This window comes from Helicoverpa armigera, chromosome 12 (genome assembly GCF_030705265.1).
Source record: "Helicoverpa armigera isolate CAAS_96S chromosome 12, ASM3070526v1, whole genome shotgun sequence".
NCBI classification, from domain to species: domain Eukaryota; kingdom Metazoa; phylum Arthropoda; class Insecta; order Lepidoptera; family Noctuidae; genus Helicoverpa; species Helicoverpa armigera.
The window spans coordinates 9,509,539-9,525,845 of NC_087131.1; the positions used below are offsets into that span (position 1 = coordinate 9,509,539).

At 35.9% G+C, this 16,307-nt stretch overlaps 4 protein-coding genes across 5 annotated transcripts; 1 reads left to right on the forward strand and 3 right to left on the reverse strand.

The window, feature by feature from the left end:
• Window positions 1-196: 196 nt before the first annotated feature.
• On the reverse strand, window positions 197-1,217 carry LOC110384025 (MICOS complex subunit MIC13 homolog QIL1). The gene is made up of 3 exons (XM_021345045.3): window positions 1,059-1,217; window positions 794-950; window positions 197-716 (listed from the first exon to the last, which is right to left on the reverse strand). Exons 1-3 carry the CDS (start codon window positions 1,064-1,066, stop codon window positions 519-521), a joined length of 363 nt encoding a protein of 120 aa, XP_021200720.1. The 5' UTR covers window positions 1,067-1,217; the 3' UTR covers window positions 197-518.
• A 206-nt stretch (window positions 1,218-1,423) lies between these two features.
• LOC110383959 (uncharacterized) lies at window positions 1,424-3,364 on the forward strand. Its single transcript, XM_021344949.3, has 5 exons — window positions 1,424-2,101; window positions 2,234-2,356; window positions 2,434-2,580; window positions 2,662-2,883; window positions 3,091-3,364. Exons 1-5 carry the CDS (start codon window positions 1,625-1,627, stop codon window positions 3,355-3,357), a joined length of 1,236 nt encoding a protein of 411 aa, XP_021200624.3. The 5' UTR covers window positions 1,424-1,624; the 3' UTR covers window positions 3,358-3,364.
• Window positions 3,365-3,626: 262 nt separating this feature from the next.
• On the reverse strand, window positions 3,627-5,858 carry LOC110383958 (interleukin-1 receptor-associated kinase 4). The gene is made up of 4 exons (XM_021344948.3): window positions 5,581-5,858; window positions 5,285-5,451; window positions 4,111-5,207; window positions 3,627-4,035 (listed from the first exon to the last, which is right to left on the reverse strand). Exons 1-4 carry the CDS (start codon window positions 5,757-5,759, stop codon window positions 3,637-3,639), a joined length of 1,842 nt encoding a protein of 613 aa, XP_021200623.3. The 5' UTR covers window positions 5,760-5,858; the 3' UTR covers window positions 3,627-3,636.
• Window positions 5,859-6,264: 406 nt separating this feature from the next.
• LOC110383921 (DNA polymerase zeta catalytic subunit) lies at window positions 6,265-16,036 on the reverse strand. 2 transcript variants are annotated; one of them, XM_064037358.1, is made up of 20 exons: window positions 15,876-16,036; window positions 15,629-15,750; window positions 15,358-15,486; window positions 15,182-15,276; window positions 14,313-15,103; window positions 14,056-14,236; window positions 13,830-13,924; window positions 12,537-13,741; window positions 12,336-12,455; window positions 11,576-12,260; window positions 11,309-11,500; window positions 11,082-11,202; window positions 10,708-10,952; window positions 10,248-10,408; window positions 9,657-9,794; window positions 9,148-9,285; window positions 7,801-7,991; window positions 7,233-7,460; window positions 6,774-6,999; window positions 6,266-6,517 (listed from the first exon to the last, which is right to left on the reverse strand). In XM_064037358.1, the coding sequence occupies exons 1-20, from the start codon at window positions 15,895-15,897 to the stop codon at window positions 6,356-6,358; spliced, it is 5,247 nt and encodes a 1,748-aa protein (XP_063893428.1). In that variant the 5' UTR covers window positions 15,898-16,036; the 3' UTR covers window positions 6,266-6,355. The 2 variants fall into 2 exon arrangements, with proteins under 2 accessions (XP_063893427.1, XP_063893428.1); XM_064037357.1 differs by having other exon boundaries at window positions 6,265-6,517; window positions 15,182-15,486.
• Window positions 16,037-16,307: the final 271 nt, after the last annotated feature.

The following is a 16,307-nucleotide window of genomic DNA, read 5'->3' on the forward strand; positions in this document are numbered from 1 at the left end:
AGGTCAACTCTAACTGTACCAATTTTTATTAAAATCAGTTCAGTGGTTTAGACGTAAAAGCGTAACAGACAGACAGAGTTACTTTCGCATTTATAATATTAGTAGAGGTTATTCAGGTGCTTTTCTGCAGGTTGTAATGGAAAACACTGGAGGCAGGTGGATAATGAAGACTAAAGTACAATTTCAAACTAGTTAGTAATGTAACTGCTTTATTCAGGAAGATACATTATTTTTGTGGACTTATTGTCCATTATCATTTATTCTAGGACCTACATACAACAATAATAAATCAAAATAAATAAACATTTTAAAATGCCTACCACATGGACACTTCCCTTTGAACAACTGAATATTATGATTGATTGGTGGTTACTGAAATAAAGATTTTCCCTTTAGATGGAATTTACAATCTACATCATAATATATAATTATAAAAATAAAATATATAAACCCCTATTTAGGTTTTATTTTAATGAACAATAATCACATTCTGAATAAATAGCATTACTTAAACAATTTCACTTGTTTTCTTGTTTAGCCGTTGTGCTTTGTTCAGTTCCATCGAGAGCTGTAGAAATGTAGTCATAAGCCTTAGTTGCAGCTTTACTAGTGTGCTCAGGGAGATCAACTAAAAAGCTGAATGTGGCTTTCACTCCACTGTTCCAATAGTATTTGAACAGGTATGAAACTCTATCATTTGATGGTAGTGGTGGCAACTGCAAGTAATACCATTAATGAATTAGAAAATATTATTGATTGCAACATAGGAAGAAGAGAAATATTTGGAGCTTACCTCATAGGGAATCTGTTTTTTAAGTTCACCGACATAGGGTGAAACACCTTTTTCAAGTTCTTCATAAAGAGCGTTGGTTGTGGCACTATCTCTCCAGACTCCCTTGTCAATGGTGTAGTATACTGCTGAGCCAAGCACAGCTGATTTTATTCCGAACCTAGAATAACACAAAAATGTGATGACAAATGTATGTATAAACTAGCAAAATGCATACTTGCGATGTTGTTTAAATGAAAATTAAATGAACTGTGTCAAATTTACTTACCTCAACATTTTTTCGGTTATGTGGTCATTAAATTATAAGTTATATGTTTATTTACTTCGAAAATTATGTAATTTTCGAAGCAGCTAACCCTAATTTTTCTGAACTGATTTTGACAAGTGACCAACACAAGTGACAATGACAACCGAGTTTCTCAGTGTTGCTAGTTTACGTGTCCGATAAATTGATGGTTTTTTGAATGTTTTTCAATAAATCAAAATAAATCTTTGTTTCAAAAGTTACACCGAAGCGAGATTATGCCACGAAACTCGAGCTTTACTTACCAAAGCAAAGCTCGGTCCAAAAATAATTTAACAGAGGACGAAGATTTTGCCCTGATATGCCAAAATTGATATTGACAATTACTTCGTTTGACATTGACAGACAGTATTTTTAGGGCGATCGATAGCCGGATGCGATACGATACGAGTTTTCAAAATTAAGGATATTAATTAATTGCTGTTTATTTTGCTTGAGAGTAGTTTAGCAACTGAGTCTCTCTATTCAATCTTTTCTTTCCGATCGGAAACGTATCAATCAATTTGGAAGTTATTAGTTAGAAGCCAAAAATGATAGATACATTCGTGAATTTGGAAGAATGCCTAAACAATTGTTTACTACATAAACTTTCTAAACCAATTCATGAAAAAGATTACCACTTTGAATATCAAGCACGTATCAGTAAACTGGATCAGTATTTTCCAAAGCTATTACAAATACTAGAGGACACTGACTTTAGAGAGCTTCCAGAGATAGGCTCAAGTACTTTGTATTCTCTGCTTATTTTATATTTGGAATTAAAGACAGAAGGACCTTGGAACACAGAAAACATAAAAGCCAAAGATTATCCTGAAAAATTGGATGATATATTTAAAAGAAAATACAATATTACATTTCAAGAAATCTTATTCAAAGATGATTTTTACTGTGCTCAAGAAGTTTTTGATAAGTGCATCAAAGAATTGCACCAGAAAATGACATTAGATGACTTCAAGAAGTATCCTAGTCTGATTGAAGTATATTGTTTAATTATAAAGGATGTGCAGGTAAGCAATTAAGTATTTCATTTTGTTAATAAGACCTTTATTGACAACAAGACCTGGGAAACTAAAAGGATGGGCATTTTTACACTATATATGACTTTTACATATTTAACTGTTGATGGTTTTTGTTTTCAGAAATACAATCTATCCATCAACCCAATAACAGTGTTGCCGATTGCTTTGCTCCTGGTTGATGACTACATCACACCAAATAAATTAAAAGGGTTGCAATGTTGCACACTGATAATTCAATGCTTGGTAGGTAATTATTATATATCCAATCCAAATATATAAAAATAATGAAAGTGAAATATTTATTCTAAATCTGTTTTCAGAATTCTGACAGTTTCACATCTGGTAATTACTATGACGTTGTGTACGTTAGTTTAAAGAAAAACATCTATGAGAAAGATATCGAAGTAACAAAGGCTTTATTTACGTGTTTCCCAGATTTCTTGCAAATCTTGCCCCAAGATGAGAAGGTAAGAAACAGAGAAAATAATCCTATCATTTGATTTTCTCAATTTTATATCATAGTTTCCTAATTCCTTTATTTCTTTCAGAAAAAGAAGTTAGATGATGTCTACTCGGGTGCCATAGATCAACTGCACTCAGAAACAAATCTGTATCGAAAGGCTGCCTGTTTTGATTTTACTACAAAAATAATAGAAATGCATGGTGTTCACTGTGTCAAGAAAAAAATCTTCAAAGACATAATTTGTGACAATTTGGATATCTGCACTAATGAAGGAGTTTATGAAATTCTTATTCAGCATGTTATGCAGGTATAAACATCAACTTTTCATCTTAAGAAATAAACTAGTATTGCCAGAAGAGAATAGATTGTTCAACATTTTTATTTACATAACAGGTTGAAAATTATATTTTCAATGAATCCAAAATATGTACATTGTCCCTGATTTAGGATTCATTATAGACATTTTTATTGGGAGTACAGAAACAAATTTTAAAATAAAACCGCATTTTTCCAGTGTCTCCTTATGTGGATCAGACATTGTTGGTGCATCTGGAGGCTGCCGACAGATCAAAAAATCCTGTCTGCGCTCATCAAGACTCTCTATGTGGCTAAGGATGAAGCTACCGTGGTTCAACTGCAGCAACTTATTTCAACGCTTATCAAACTGTGTACTGAGGAAGAGCAAAAGCAAATAATAAGCAATCTAGAATCAGTCCCCAAGGAGTCAAATAATGATTTCTCAAAGAGGATCAATGCAATAAAAGAACTCATTTGTACTTAAAGCACAAGCTTGTTTTATTTAATCATTATGTAAACATACACATCATTATGTAACATTATGTAAAATATATAAGATTTTTTCATAAAATTCATAAAAAATAACTTATAAGCAACAGTGTATATTAAAATTATTCTCATTTTATAACTTAGATATAGTATAAATTGTTTTCTCTTTCTTGGTCATCTGTTTACTTAGTTTTAACAATTTTATGCTTTACCAATCATACATTTTGTTTTATGATATGCCTTACTACTTACTTACAGAGTACATAGTTAAAACTTAATTCAATTTACGATTAATTTCTATCAAAATATCACATACTTCATCAATAGAAGGCCTATCATTTTTGTGATGCTGCAAACATTTTTGAGCAAGAGTGAACACATTTTGAGCTATGGTCCAATGGTCAACAACACTATCCAAAAGATTTGTGATATCTCCATTTTCACAATTATCTTCAACATAATTTTTAATGTTATTATTCTCACCATTGGCTATTATAATTGGTTTCAGGCCAGTTAGTAATTCAAGTAAAACAATACCAAAACTAAAGATATCATTTTTCTGTGTGACTGTACCAGAGAAGCCTTCAGGTGCCATGTAGGCTGAGGTTCCCATCATGGACTTGGTAGTGATGAATGTTGTCTCCAGTTGTTTGGCCAGGCCAAAATCACATAACTGTAAAATTAAAGATTTTTAATAAGATAAAAAAGAACAATATGAAAATATGGTTTTGAGTAAATTATTCCTCACCTTTGGCACACAATCTTTAGTTAACAAAATATTGGCACTTTTGACATCTCCATGGAGATAATAGCTTTTTCTTGTAGATATTGAGTCTGACTGAGGTCCAGTTTCATCATACTGTGGAGGCCTTTCACTATGGTGTATGTATTGCAGCCCTTCAGCAGTCCCTTTCATTATGTTCATTCTTTGTTTCTCTGTCAATACTTTAGCAGCAATTTTTTGTTGCAAGGAGCCACCATCAATGTATTCACACACAATACATGGCGTTGGCCCATCTATTGAATACCCAAATATAGGGACAATGTTTTCATGTCTCAGATGAGAAAGAGACTTCACTTCAGTGTTAAACACTTTCATTGCCACTTCACAGCTAATCTGGAAATGAATTCTTACTTTCTTGATTGCTAGGGCACCATGCTTGTAATGTGTACCAACATACACTTCTCCAAAACCCCCACTCCCTATTTTGCCAATAGGTCCAACTGGTTTATCAACAAAACTTTCAGAAAACTTGTTTGTAATGGCTTCCAACTCCTTATAATCAAAGTGGACCAGCTTTTTGTCTTCTAATATAGCATTGTCTATTATGCTGAATATATTTGGCACAGAGCTAAGGTTTCCACCAGCACCATTGTAGGAGAATTCACTCTGTGGAGTCATATCAACCTGGGAGGATTCTGACTCTGTTAAAGTTGTGCCAGTTGCAGTGTTGGTTATTTTAGCATCCATGCCATTGCCTTTTGGTATCAAAGCACTGAAGTCAGGAAACTCCCCAGTAGTCATTACTGTTGAACTAGAAAAGTTAATAAGATTGGATTGTTTCATCAAAGCAGTGCTTCTATTGCCAAAAGTTTGAAGGACACTCAAGTTAGGTATGTCCTTTGTTTGTATAGTTTCTGAGAATTTTATTAAGTCACTTGGTTCCTTTAGTTGTCTTGTTGTGCGGTTACAAATAGCTTGATCATGGCTGGAGTTATGCAGATTATCACTTTCTATGGAGGCCATTGAATTCAGTCTCTGTTCAACACTTTCATTAAGGAGGTCTGTTAGGTTAGTTGGAATGGGAGCTGCTGGGCCATCACTGGGCCTGGGTGGTGGTGGCTCTGTAACATAAAAAATCTATATAAATAATGTGTTAAGTGTAAGACTTAATACTAAGTAATTTTATTTAATTACTTACCTCCTAGCATTCGAGCAACCTCGTCAACAGCTCTGAATATTTGGGCTTGGTATAAAATGTTCATGAGTGTGCCTAAAGTCGGCCTAACGCGGCCTGAGGTACCCCATTCGTCAAACAGCACTTCGGCACAAGTCCTATTTGTGTTTTTAGCATGGTCTTCTATTAATCTGATAACAAGAAGAGGTACTAAGATATTACGAAAATATAATAAAGTTTGTTTATCAAAAAGATTTACATACAAATAAACAACCGCTGGGTGAGATGACTAGCTTTTTTTTACTAAAGTAGTTAGTTACCTCATATGCTCATAATTATATTTCCGTTCAAACTGTTCACTTTGTAAATCTTTTGGTATGAGGGGCACAACTTTTTGCCAGTCGTTGTTTATCTCCAATATGTTGGCCAGGTTACACAAGGAAGCAGCGGGTAACTTCCGTAGCTCAATATGACGCTGCATTGTAGTAGAATTCACCATTTTATGTACAAAACTAACTTGTTGCAGTGTTGTTTTGTACACATTAATTTGTTATTTGATTTGGTGAGAGGTGGGCGAACTCTATTTACAATTACCCAATGAAAGTGACACTGACAGTTACTACCTAGTGTCAATTATGTCAAAACATCATTGACCTTTTTTTATATGGCAATGCTGAAGTGACGACAATAGTGATGTCACGAAGCCTTTGCAACTAAAACCATATTTTTTAGTTTTATAAATGATCTTGGTACATTACTTTTCATAAATATTTACATTTTATTTCTTGATCTTTAGTCTGGGCTCAAAATAAAAATTCATCATTTGTGTATTGTCACACACATAAAATAGGTGTGACTTCAATAATTATCGCATGTTTTACACTTCCAAACTTAAGAGCTTCCCAATATCAGAAAAAAGAACCGTTAAATAACAATGAAACACGAAATAATTTCAATAAATATTTATTTTTACATAATTTGCTATATTCCATTTCAATGTCATGTTATCAAAATATCTGGAGCTGCCTAACATTTATAAGCTCTATAGTTGAAGTATGAATTACTCTGGTTTTATTTTTCTCATAGTTAAAATATTTAAAAGTCCAAGCTTTCTCTAGTAAATGCAGGTGGTAAGTGGGCGACAACGTCCCGAATTTGAGAGAGCTTGTTATGTGCAGTGTTCCGTCGCCATAGAACTGGACACTCGGTGTTCTCACACGCTGATGACTGACCGTGCCCGCAGCATGACGCGCAGATCTGTAGACGAGAAGAATACATTAATCGAGTATATAATATAGATAAGATAAGAGTTTATGAACGTTGAACTGTGATAAAATCATTAATCATTATCATCATTACACCAGCTCCCTCTCTTGCTACATATTTCATTAGAGTCCACCAAAACACAAAGTCAGTCATGCCATGATTTTTGTCTATGCACTGCTGTACGGGCCCTCGAGAAGGTAAAGGCAGCCCAGACGGACCCTAGCTCGTAACAAAGAAGTTAACTCACAGCAGCACAGTACTGCACATGTTCTTTAGCAGTTTCCAGTCTGGTGACGAGTGTGGCGGCAGAGCGCTGCGCGCTATCGGCGGCGGCGCACGCGTCGCAGAGCGCGGCGCGGGCGCTCCTGTTGCCGCACACGGCGCAGCGCTCTCGCCACATGTAGCGAGCGATGCCGCCCGAGCGGTGGCTCTCGCGTTGCTGTATTTCTCGGGTGTAGCCTACTTCATTCCACCTAAAAGAAAATATGTAGAATATATTTCAAGGTTTTTAAGGAATTTCACCCCTCTACTCATCCTTCTAAACATTTAAATGCAAGTTAAGAGTGAAGAAAAATATTTTTTATGCTTCAACGGCAAGACGACTGAAACAATTTAGCTAGATAACTTTGGGACACAAACAGTCACAAACTGATTCACCAGGTCAAAATTATATATCACTTATTCACATCCTATAAAGCCTTCTTACCATTTAAACACATCAACGCCTAACAACGAGAGGCAGCGATGTAGTGGTGGCAGCAACACCCTGGCCGCGTAGTACGTAGTATGCGGTTGCAATGCGGGCTCCCGCAATAGCTCTGCGGGCGTGCGGGCGAGACGCACGAGCGCTGTTGCGGGCGCGGCTGCTGTCACTTGCCATGTTACGCGCCAGCCGGGGCGAGGGGCGGCGCGTCGGTCGTATGATGATATGCGTCTGTGGAATAGTTTATGTTTTAAACATTAGTTACTCGATTGCTCCGTACGTAAATTCACTTAATTAGTTTTAAAGGAATTTTCACTTGGCAAGTCATTTTGGACTGTTCATGGCAATGTTGCCATCCATGCTAAAGCCCAAGTTTATCGAAAATGTAAACGTCAGTTTTCCCTTAGAAAAAGTGTTTAATTTGAAAAAATGAGCATTTAAGTTTATAGGAAACAGTTGTGTTAGGAAACCGACTGTAATCGACATTTATGTTGACAGTTGGTGAACTTGGGCACGATACTTGGGGTTTAATTACTAAAGACGAGTCTTCCCCTTGTTGATGTGGACTCACTTGGCTATCTCGTTAGGCGGAGCAGACGCGCCAGGTCGGTAACCCGCGGGTCCGTGGTATTCGCGCGTGAAGAACAACTCCTGCGGTGGCAGAGTGCCGTCAGCTAGGCGCGACAATGTCGCCATCACTGAGCGTTTGACGCGGGACATGTCGCCAGTGTCGAATAGCTCGCATAGAGCGCGTTGAAGAAGCTGTAACATCATATATTTGTATAGTAAGTTCAACTCAGTCGTGCGCGCGGCCCTGTGTGGGTAACCCTTGTACATATACAGTGACTTTGTGTGCGTGACAAGAGGTACAGTCGGGTACAAATACAGTTATTTAGGGGTTGTATACGGCTGTTTAAAGTACAGTTATTACGTAATTTAGTTTATTTATTTATAATGATTCTGTATCGCTACTTGAAAAATCAAATGATGAATCTTCGGATTCGCTACTTTCACCAATGTTAATTATAAATTCTGACTCCATGTCAAAATGTCTATAGTATTCTTCTTTTTTCTTTTGTACATGTCGACAAGTATTACCCAACATCCCTTCATCAATTTGACTTAAACGTTCATTTATGAGTTTCATTATTTCCGTCTTATTTTGGTCGACATTATGCGAAGCAATATAATTTTTTTAAATTCCCCACACATTTTGTTTCCATTATTATACTAAATTATAGGTCTTTTTACATTCTTAGTCCACACATTTATTTATTGTCCGCGTACCCCGAGCTAGAAAATATGTAAGGAGTATTTAATTCATCTTAGATATTTCACTTCATTTATTTCTTAGATACTGTCAATGTCAATTTGAAAAGCCGTATGAGAAAATAATGATAAACTGTAAAATGTAATAATAAAAAGCTTTGAATGTTGTTTCATTTTTTTGAAACGCTACCTGACTCCTTAAAACATTTTCTCCGTGAAGAACTAGACATTTTCGTAAACGACTGTACCCATAACAAAAAGCGATAAGAACACGTCATCCTCGGACGACGTCACTGTCACACGAATGAAAGTTGTATATTTACAAGCCGACGCACACATAGGGCCGCGCGCAAATCTGAGTTGAACTATCTATAGTAGATAGTTACTTAATTAGAATAGGAAGGAAATACCTATCGTGAATTAAAAAACGAACAACTTAGGCCTCAAAATGTCAGAAGTTTGGAAGGAAAATATTGGCATTTTATTTTTTACAACCGACTTCCCAAAAAGGAGGAAATTCTTAATTCGGATGTCTTCTTTTTCAGAAAAAATTTCATTATCACCCATTAGTTACTTAGTATTGAAGTAGAATTCATTAGTTTTTACAGGACTTTTCCAATATAAGTCTATCAGCAAAGAGAAAACTTACTTTAACCCCAGCCGGACAGCCATCCCTCCTAACAGTTTCAATGCCTTTCGCTTCATACACGGGCTTCTGTTGGTCCGCGCTCTCGTACATGTAGCCTACGTAGCGCTTCTTAGTTTGTAGGATACAGGGCTGGTAAACCTGTCATAGGTATTATTAGTATAATTAATTGGACAGATGTAATATGAGTATTATGATGAACACATAAATATTATCATAGCTATTATATACCTATCAGCTCCAATTAAGAAGGAGAATATTTCCTGGGATACCTGATTCCAGAAATGTAATGATTCGATTACCGCTATACACCAACGATTATAGTTTACTTAAATATTGACACAACAAACAGCATCGACAGCCCACAATTAGTATGAATTATAATTTCAACAATATAAGAAAGACAGAACAAAGTTTGTTATCATTTTCACATATATGTATCTTTATTTTGGACTAATAAAGAAATAACAAGGTATTCAACATTTAACTATGAAATATGAAAAACAACTTACCTTTTCAAGCTTAAGTGCGACAGGCGAGGGATTATCAGCGGTGACGGCGTCGGCGATCTGTTGTCCGATCTCAAAAGCCTCGGCTCGCGTGCCTCCTGGTACTAGCACGAACATGGAGTCCGTATCGCCGTATATCACCTGGACATAGAATATTTACTTATATTTTAAGAATGTATAAATGTAAATATAACTCTGCCTGTCAGTTGCTTTCATCATCATCATGGCTTTCATGCCAAGAGTACTGAATTGATTTAAAAGGTGTTAGGTACACAGATATTCGAGAGCCTGAGAAAATACATAGGTTAGTTGTGATCTGTCTTTTGTGTGAGATTGCATACCTAACAATTAATCTAACAGCAAGTATGTTGATCTACTTTTGCTCAAATGGTAAAAAGATCAATATGTATGGCAATAATCCAACAGTAAGTAAAAGTAACGCTTAACAATGTGGAGTTTCTTGCCTGTTCTTCTCAATAGAAAGATACTTTTGGAATGGGCAAATATAATCAAACTTGATTATATTTTTAACGTTCATAAGTGCTTGTAAAGGCCTAAATGAAACAAATAAAAACAAAAACACAATATACCCACCTTTGCGTTCCACTGCTTGCTCTCTCGCACCATTTTGATGGCTCGCTCCAACGTCTCGCGTCCTTTAGACACGACGCTATCGCCCACTTCCACGCAAGGCATGCGTCCGCTGAAGTTAGCTGCCGTGTAACCGTATGTTACATTGGCTATTAGTTTTAAACCTGAAAAATGATATGATTAAATGAGGAGAATACACAAAAAGGGGCCTACAATATAATAAGTGTATGAAGGCACCGCTTAAATCAAATCAAATTAAATATCGTCGCATCTAAGAAAAAGAACAGCTGAAATCTTGAAATCATTTTTTGGAAAAAATGTGTAATCTCAAAAACACTAAACAATACGCAAACATAGAAGGTGATATTTGGTCATGAAGTAGACCCCATGAAGTAGAATTCTGTGAAAATACTAATCTGTATGAAGCGCCTATTTATAGATACTTCCATAGGTATTTTATTACCTAATTGCCTGGAATGCATAGCCTTCTTCACGGCTTCATCAGTCTGAACTTTCATATTCTTCTTAACAGCTTGCCTGGCGGCTAAGATTCTTCTCAACAAAGCAGGTAAGACTCCCCGTCTGACAGAAGACTTGACGAACCCCACTCCTACTGGCGACCAGTGAACTAAACCTTTTTTCACTAACGCTTCTAGTTTAGCTTTTGGTATTCTCAGTCGCCAGGCTCCGAATTCATATGCTGTTTCACTGAAGACAAACGAAGGTTCTATTAATTTTAAATGTTGTTTGGACGAAAAGTATATAACTTATACACCTAAGTAGGTACTATGTACTACGTTACATACGTAAACAGTATAGATGTTAAAATTTACATACCCATCGATATTTTGCACCCGTCCGATGCAGGTTGAGAAACAGTAGTTGTAAGCGATCATCATCGATGGATAAAGACTTTGGAAGTCCAGAACTATTACAGGATCAGTGTAGAAACGAGATTCTATGAAACAGAAAAACAGCTCTATAAAGTATTTATCGACTATGGATTACTGAAGCGATTATTGTCGAACTTAATAAGCAGTTAAAAATTTTATATGGATCCTCACCTGGTTCAAAAATAAGAGGAAGGCATTCTGGGGCCCTCATAGCAGCTCTTTGCTTCACAGTGGGAGACAAGGCCACCAAGTTGAGAGGCCTCGCAGCTCTCAGCATCAGAGACTCTACGCGGAATTGAGAACCTCGCGAAAGTACCTCCCACCATTGCAGACCGAATAACCTGGCTAATTCTGATGTTCGATCTACAAAGAGATGAACTTCAGTTAAAACGAAATTTCTGGAAGAATCTATTACCGATGTCAGTGAAAAATACTTACTAATAATGTCAAGTTTATCCAGCATCCTCACAGTACCAAAGAGCCTGGTCAAATAGTGTTCGACAGGGATCCATCGAAATATCCTGGTCTCATCCCGCCACCATGCAGCCAACTGAGCATAGCTATACTTAGGAACTCTCTCCTTCAACACTTCATACATGCAGTTCTCAAAACTATAGCTGGATAGTGCCATCTCATGACGGAATAGACGCCAAACGTTCAACATTATTCGCCCAATTATTCTACCTTCGAAATCGTTTTCTTCGCTCCTCCAACGTTTTTGGCGATACTTCTCTGTTATTCTGGAAACTTCTTGAACAATCTCCAAGCCTAAAACTTGGGCTCTTTCTAGTATGTATCCCCAGGAAGTCAACTCTGTCTCATACCCGCACAGTATGTCTGGATCGTGTGTCCCCACTAACTCTATAACTTTTTCTAGAAGGTCATTTTCAGTGTCAACGTATGTAACATCGACGTTGAAGATACATCTATCTAAATATCGTACTGGCGTATCTTTCTCTACTACTATAATTTTTGTGAGGTTTCTCTGTAATCGATGACCTGGTGGACAGTCGTTTGTTACGGTCAAGAATAATATTTCAATGGGATCAATTGCGGGGTCGGGGTTGAAGTCGCCTCTAATTGCTGTGTGAACTTCCACCAACATAACTGTAAGAAAATTGGCCTAACAGAAAAAATACACATTAAAATTGTCGATAATGCAAATGAGTTTAAAATGTTATTTAATGTCAACACTTACATCAACTGTGGGATTGGCGACTTCGCTGATGTCCGTTCGATTTTCATGACTGCCAAAACACAGGAAAGAACCATCAGGCTGCATGGTCACTTGAAGACTATTATTTAAATCTGTTTTATTCTGTAAGAAAAAAATACGTCATAAAGATAGCACTTTTGGAGTTTGTACTGTTTACATTGGTTCCTTTAATAGTACACTTACTTTCTCATCTACATCTAAACTAATACTGTTTTCCATTTCATTTAAACCTAAGGCTTGCGAGTTTTCTAATTCATCGATATTTTTACTGATTTCATCAGCATTCGTAATACTTTCTTCTTGTTTTGTCTCAGTCTCTTTGCTAGCCAACCATTGCTTGATTTCATTAGTCGTCGGCGGTTTTTTCACGGGTTCCAAAACACATTGTCTGTTGCCAGCGAGTAGTACTTTTAAAGCATCTGGTTTCGAAGATTCTTGGGACATTTCATTTGTTTGCAGAAATAGCAAATGACGCCATTCCTCTATACTAGTTCTGCCTAACACTTTATCGAAAGGTTTCTGATCTCTCGATAGTTTACTATTGACTTTTAAAATCATTTGGCCTATCTCCACTTTGTCGCCTACATCCTTGTGATCTGAGTAGAATGGTTCAGGGTTTTTCACTTTTGGTATGTTATAGTGGTGTAAACTTGACTGTATATAACATTTAGTGGGAGGTTTAATTTTAGGCGTTATTATTACGAAGTGTTCGCTTTTGAACGAATTCATATCACTTCTTACTTTCTCTTCTTCTTTTTTATTTGGTGACGTAACTGCATGCAATTGTGTTTCTGAATCATATTTGTCGGTTAAAGTATCATCTTTGATTATTCGCTCGTCACTTTCAGCTTCAACATCGTCTTTAAATTCATTAGCAACTTCATTATCATCGTCTACAGACATATCAAACATTTTAGATGTATCATAAAAGCTCATTATACCCAATTTATTAATTTCAAGAGGAGATTCGCAATCACTTATAGTATCATTCAAACTTTGATCAAATGATTTATCGAATTTAACAATATGTGAAGGGCCTGGTTTCGGATCAAATCTGTTCTCTAAATCGTAAACCTTGGCTGCAGTCACAGGAGAATTTTGATGTTCTTTTTTAACACGATTATTTGATATTATGTTTACCATTTCCACAATAGAGATCCTAGACTTTTCCGAAAAACTTTCTGGTTCTTCCTTAATAACTCTTCTTAGATGTGCATCTGAAATATCCTTAATAGTTTCTCTTGATTCATTTATTTCGTCCATTTGGCTTATGTCTGTGCTACATTCTGATTTACTGTCCATCTCACTACCATCTTTCTTCTTGGTTTTGGGTCTTGATAATCCGAGTTTAAATGGTCGCATTTTTCTTTTCCTCACCTTTTTTGTATCTACTTACACAAGTAAAATTTATTAATGTTTTATACTGAATTAAAAAAAAAAAACTAAATGTAATAATTATATTCACTGTTAACTTACATTCGTCGTCGAATGTTCCATCAAGTTGTGGAATATTAGCTCCTTCCCAAAACGAATCATTCCATGAGGGAGAACTTGAGCTTTCATCGTCTTTACTGAAATAAACATTGCTTTATAAAAAGACTAATGCTAACTGCAGGTTTGGGAGCCTTTCATGAGTTATTAGAGGTTGAAGGTCGGGTGCCAGAGTTTCGGGAGCAATAGTTGCATAAAGACTGATACTTACCTCTCATCTGGATCAAGAATGATGGTTTCTTCATCAAATATTTGTGAATATTCAGCATCATCTAATTCCTTATCTTCAAATTGGTCAGCATTTGCCGGTGTTCCCATCACACTGTCCTCCTCCACTACTTTCTCATCCATATCTTGCAACATGTTAACTAGATCCAAATCTTCAGTATTTACTATAATAATCAAATGAACATGTTATTTTGTATTCAATAATGGGTAATTAGCAATTATTTCTTAAATAATACTCACAAAAAACTTGGCTGTAATGCAATGACGGACTGCTGTTCAGAGCCAAACTTTCATCTACAAGTGTAGCATCCATATCTTCAGTTGTAGTTTCATTATAATGTCCTCTCAATGTTTGATTAAAACTTGCTCCCAATGTACTATCTGGCAAATGTACACTAACATCCACAGCATTAAACAACTGTGTACCCTCCATACTTTCAGCTGGATATTGCACTATTTCTAAAGGTTTCATATTATTTTCAGTTATCACAGGTTTATTCATCAAATTGGACATTTTGATCAAAAACAATTGTTCAAACTTGTAATGTGATTCAGTTTCCTCAGCTTTTATCCTGCCCTGGGATAATGATTTAGAAGCTAGAGATATATTTAACTGCTTTCGCCTTTCAGATTCCTGGTTCCATACTTCTTCTAGGCCTGGATTTTCAATTCCATCTCCTTTGCCTATTCTCTGGCGGTTAATAATATGAGAGGCAGCACAGTCTGCTTCATAGTAGCAAGAACTTTCAGGTTTTAATCCAAATTCATTAGGACTTTGTCCTTCATTGCTATTTAGTGATACTCCTGCTTTGCGAAACTTGACACATTGCAAGTCTATATTGCTCATACCAAATAAGTTAAAATCTATGAAAAATTGTAATGTAAAATTTAAATGAGATTCATGTGGTTGGAATGCTTGGCCTAAAATGGCGCCATTGCTGCATAGTTCAACAGCTTGCTTGATCAAACCGGGGCTGTACAAAAATACTTTCAGATAAAGATGTTCTTTGTTATGATATCCATAGAAAGGTCTGTAAATTAATTATAATTAGTTAAACATGATAACAGCTAGTAATGTTCTAATAATTTAATATTTTTTCAGTACTTACAATCCTTTGACTAATGATATTTTGTATACATGTTGGTTAACAGAAGTTGCTTGCTTCAATGCAATATTTAATGCTTTATCTAAACTAGCTGCAATCTGCAAATAAGTCAGATTGTTATAACAGTAAACATTGTAAATAGATTCAGCTGTGTATTTATTTACGGTATTTCTTACTACCTGATATAAAAATTGTGGTTGTGGGTTTGGTGTTGGGCAAGGAATGTAGAAGTATGGAAACACTCCATGTATGTGGAGACATGCTTTATGACCATCTGGAGTTGGTCCAAATATCCTTAAAACTGGTACCTAGAAAAAGTAATGTTGATTGTTTGGTTTGAAATCTGAACTCTAAACTTAAGTTTAAACAGATAGAAAGTAATATAGTAGAGTAATTAGGACCATAGTATGGTACTCAGGCCACAGAGGTCTAAAGCTTGCAAGTGCTTACCTGTTTAATATCTGATCCTCGGAAGTCTGAATAAATCACATCTATGCCTGGCGTTGGTTTAGTCAAATAATGGTCGCATACTACAATTCTTACCGAGAATTCAGGATTTACTCGACTACTATCTGGAATTAAGTTAATTATAAGTTCTCTCAATTTAATTTAAGTTACACATAATATTTTCTGAGGCGGTTTTTACCATCATGATTTTTTGGATGTTACCTGCCCTTTAAAGTATACTCTTACTTACTTTCTATTGAGACCATTTTCATCTATCTCCAGAATTTATTATAAATGATTTGGCTGGATTTCGATAATTACGTTTCTGTTTCAATTTCATGTTACAACTTGATTACTTGATAGATCACGAAAAGCACATTCACAACATTTGCCTCACAAACCCGTTTTGTTTACAAGTTTTGACTGTTGACAGTAGTGACATTGTCGTGACAATTGACCAACTGACATTGACACCACATGCTTAATGGTTTGCTCAGACGCTCAGCATCTGAGAAAAATCTCGATCTTGAAAAATTCGAAATATTATAAGTAACTTCACAACATCAGACGACAGACTTTTTTAACCGTGAATTAAAAAGTACGAAATTCAGGATCGCGGAAAAACCTTTCGCAGTCATTTCGACTTTTTCGACAACGTTTGACATCATCATTCTACGGTTTT

What these genes read in the sequence shown, in the direction of transcription:
- LOC110383959 (XM_021344949.3), top strand. Translation starts at nt 1,625, where the DNA reads ATGATAGATACATTCGTGAATTTGGAAGAATGCCTAAACAATTGTTTA. An exon ending in TCTTGCCCCAAGATGAGAAG is followed by an intron (nt 2,581 to 2,661) that starts GTAAGAAACAGA and finishes TATTTCTTTCAG; the next exon opens with AAAAAGAAGTTAGATGATGT. An exon ending in TTATTCAGCATGTTATGCAG is followed by an intron (nt 2,884 to 3,090) that starts GTATAAACATCA and finishes GCATTTTTCCAG; the next exon opens with TGTCTCCTTATGTGGATCAG.
- LOC110384025 (XM_021345045.3), bottom strand. An exon ending in AAAAACAGATTCCCTATGAG is followed by an intron (nt 717 to 793) that starts GTAAGCTCCAAA and finishes TATTACTTGCAG; the next exon opens with TTGCCACCACTACCATCAAA.
- LOC110383921 (XM_064037357.1), bottom strand. Translation starts at nt 15,897, where the DNA reads ATGAAAATGGTCTCAATAGAAA. An exon ending in TCGCCAATCCCACAGTTGAT is followed by an intron (nt 12,261 to 12,335) that starts GTAAGTGTTGAC and finishes TTTTTCTGTTAG; the next exon opens with GCCAATTTTCTTACAGTTAT. An exon ending in GGCGTTGATGTGTTTAAATG is followed by an intron (nt 7,000 to 7,232) that starts GTAAGAAGGCTT and finishes ATTTTCTTTTAG; the next exon opens with GTGGAATGAAGTAGGCTACA.
- LOC110383958 (XM_021344948.3), bottom strand. Translation starts at nt 5,759, where the DNA reads ATGGTGAATTCTACTACAATGCAGCGTCATATTGAGCTACGGAAGTTA. An exon ending in TATAATTATGAGCATATGAG is followed by an intron (nt 5,452 to 5,580) that starts GTAACTAACTAC and finishes TCTTGTTATCAG; the next exon opens with ATTAATAGAAGACCATGCTA. An exon ending in CTAAAGATTGTGTGCCAAAG is followed by an intron (nt 4,036 to 4,110) that starts GTGAGGAATAAT and finishes TTAATTTTACAG; the next exon opens with TTATGTGATTTTGGCCTGGC.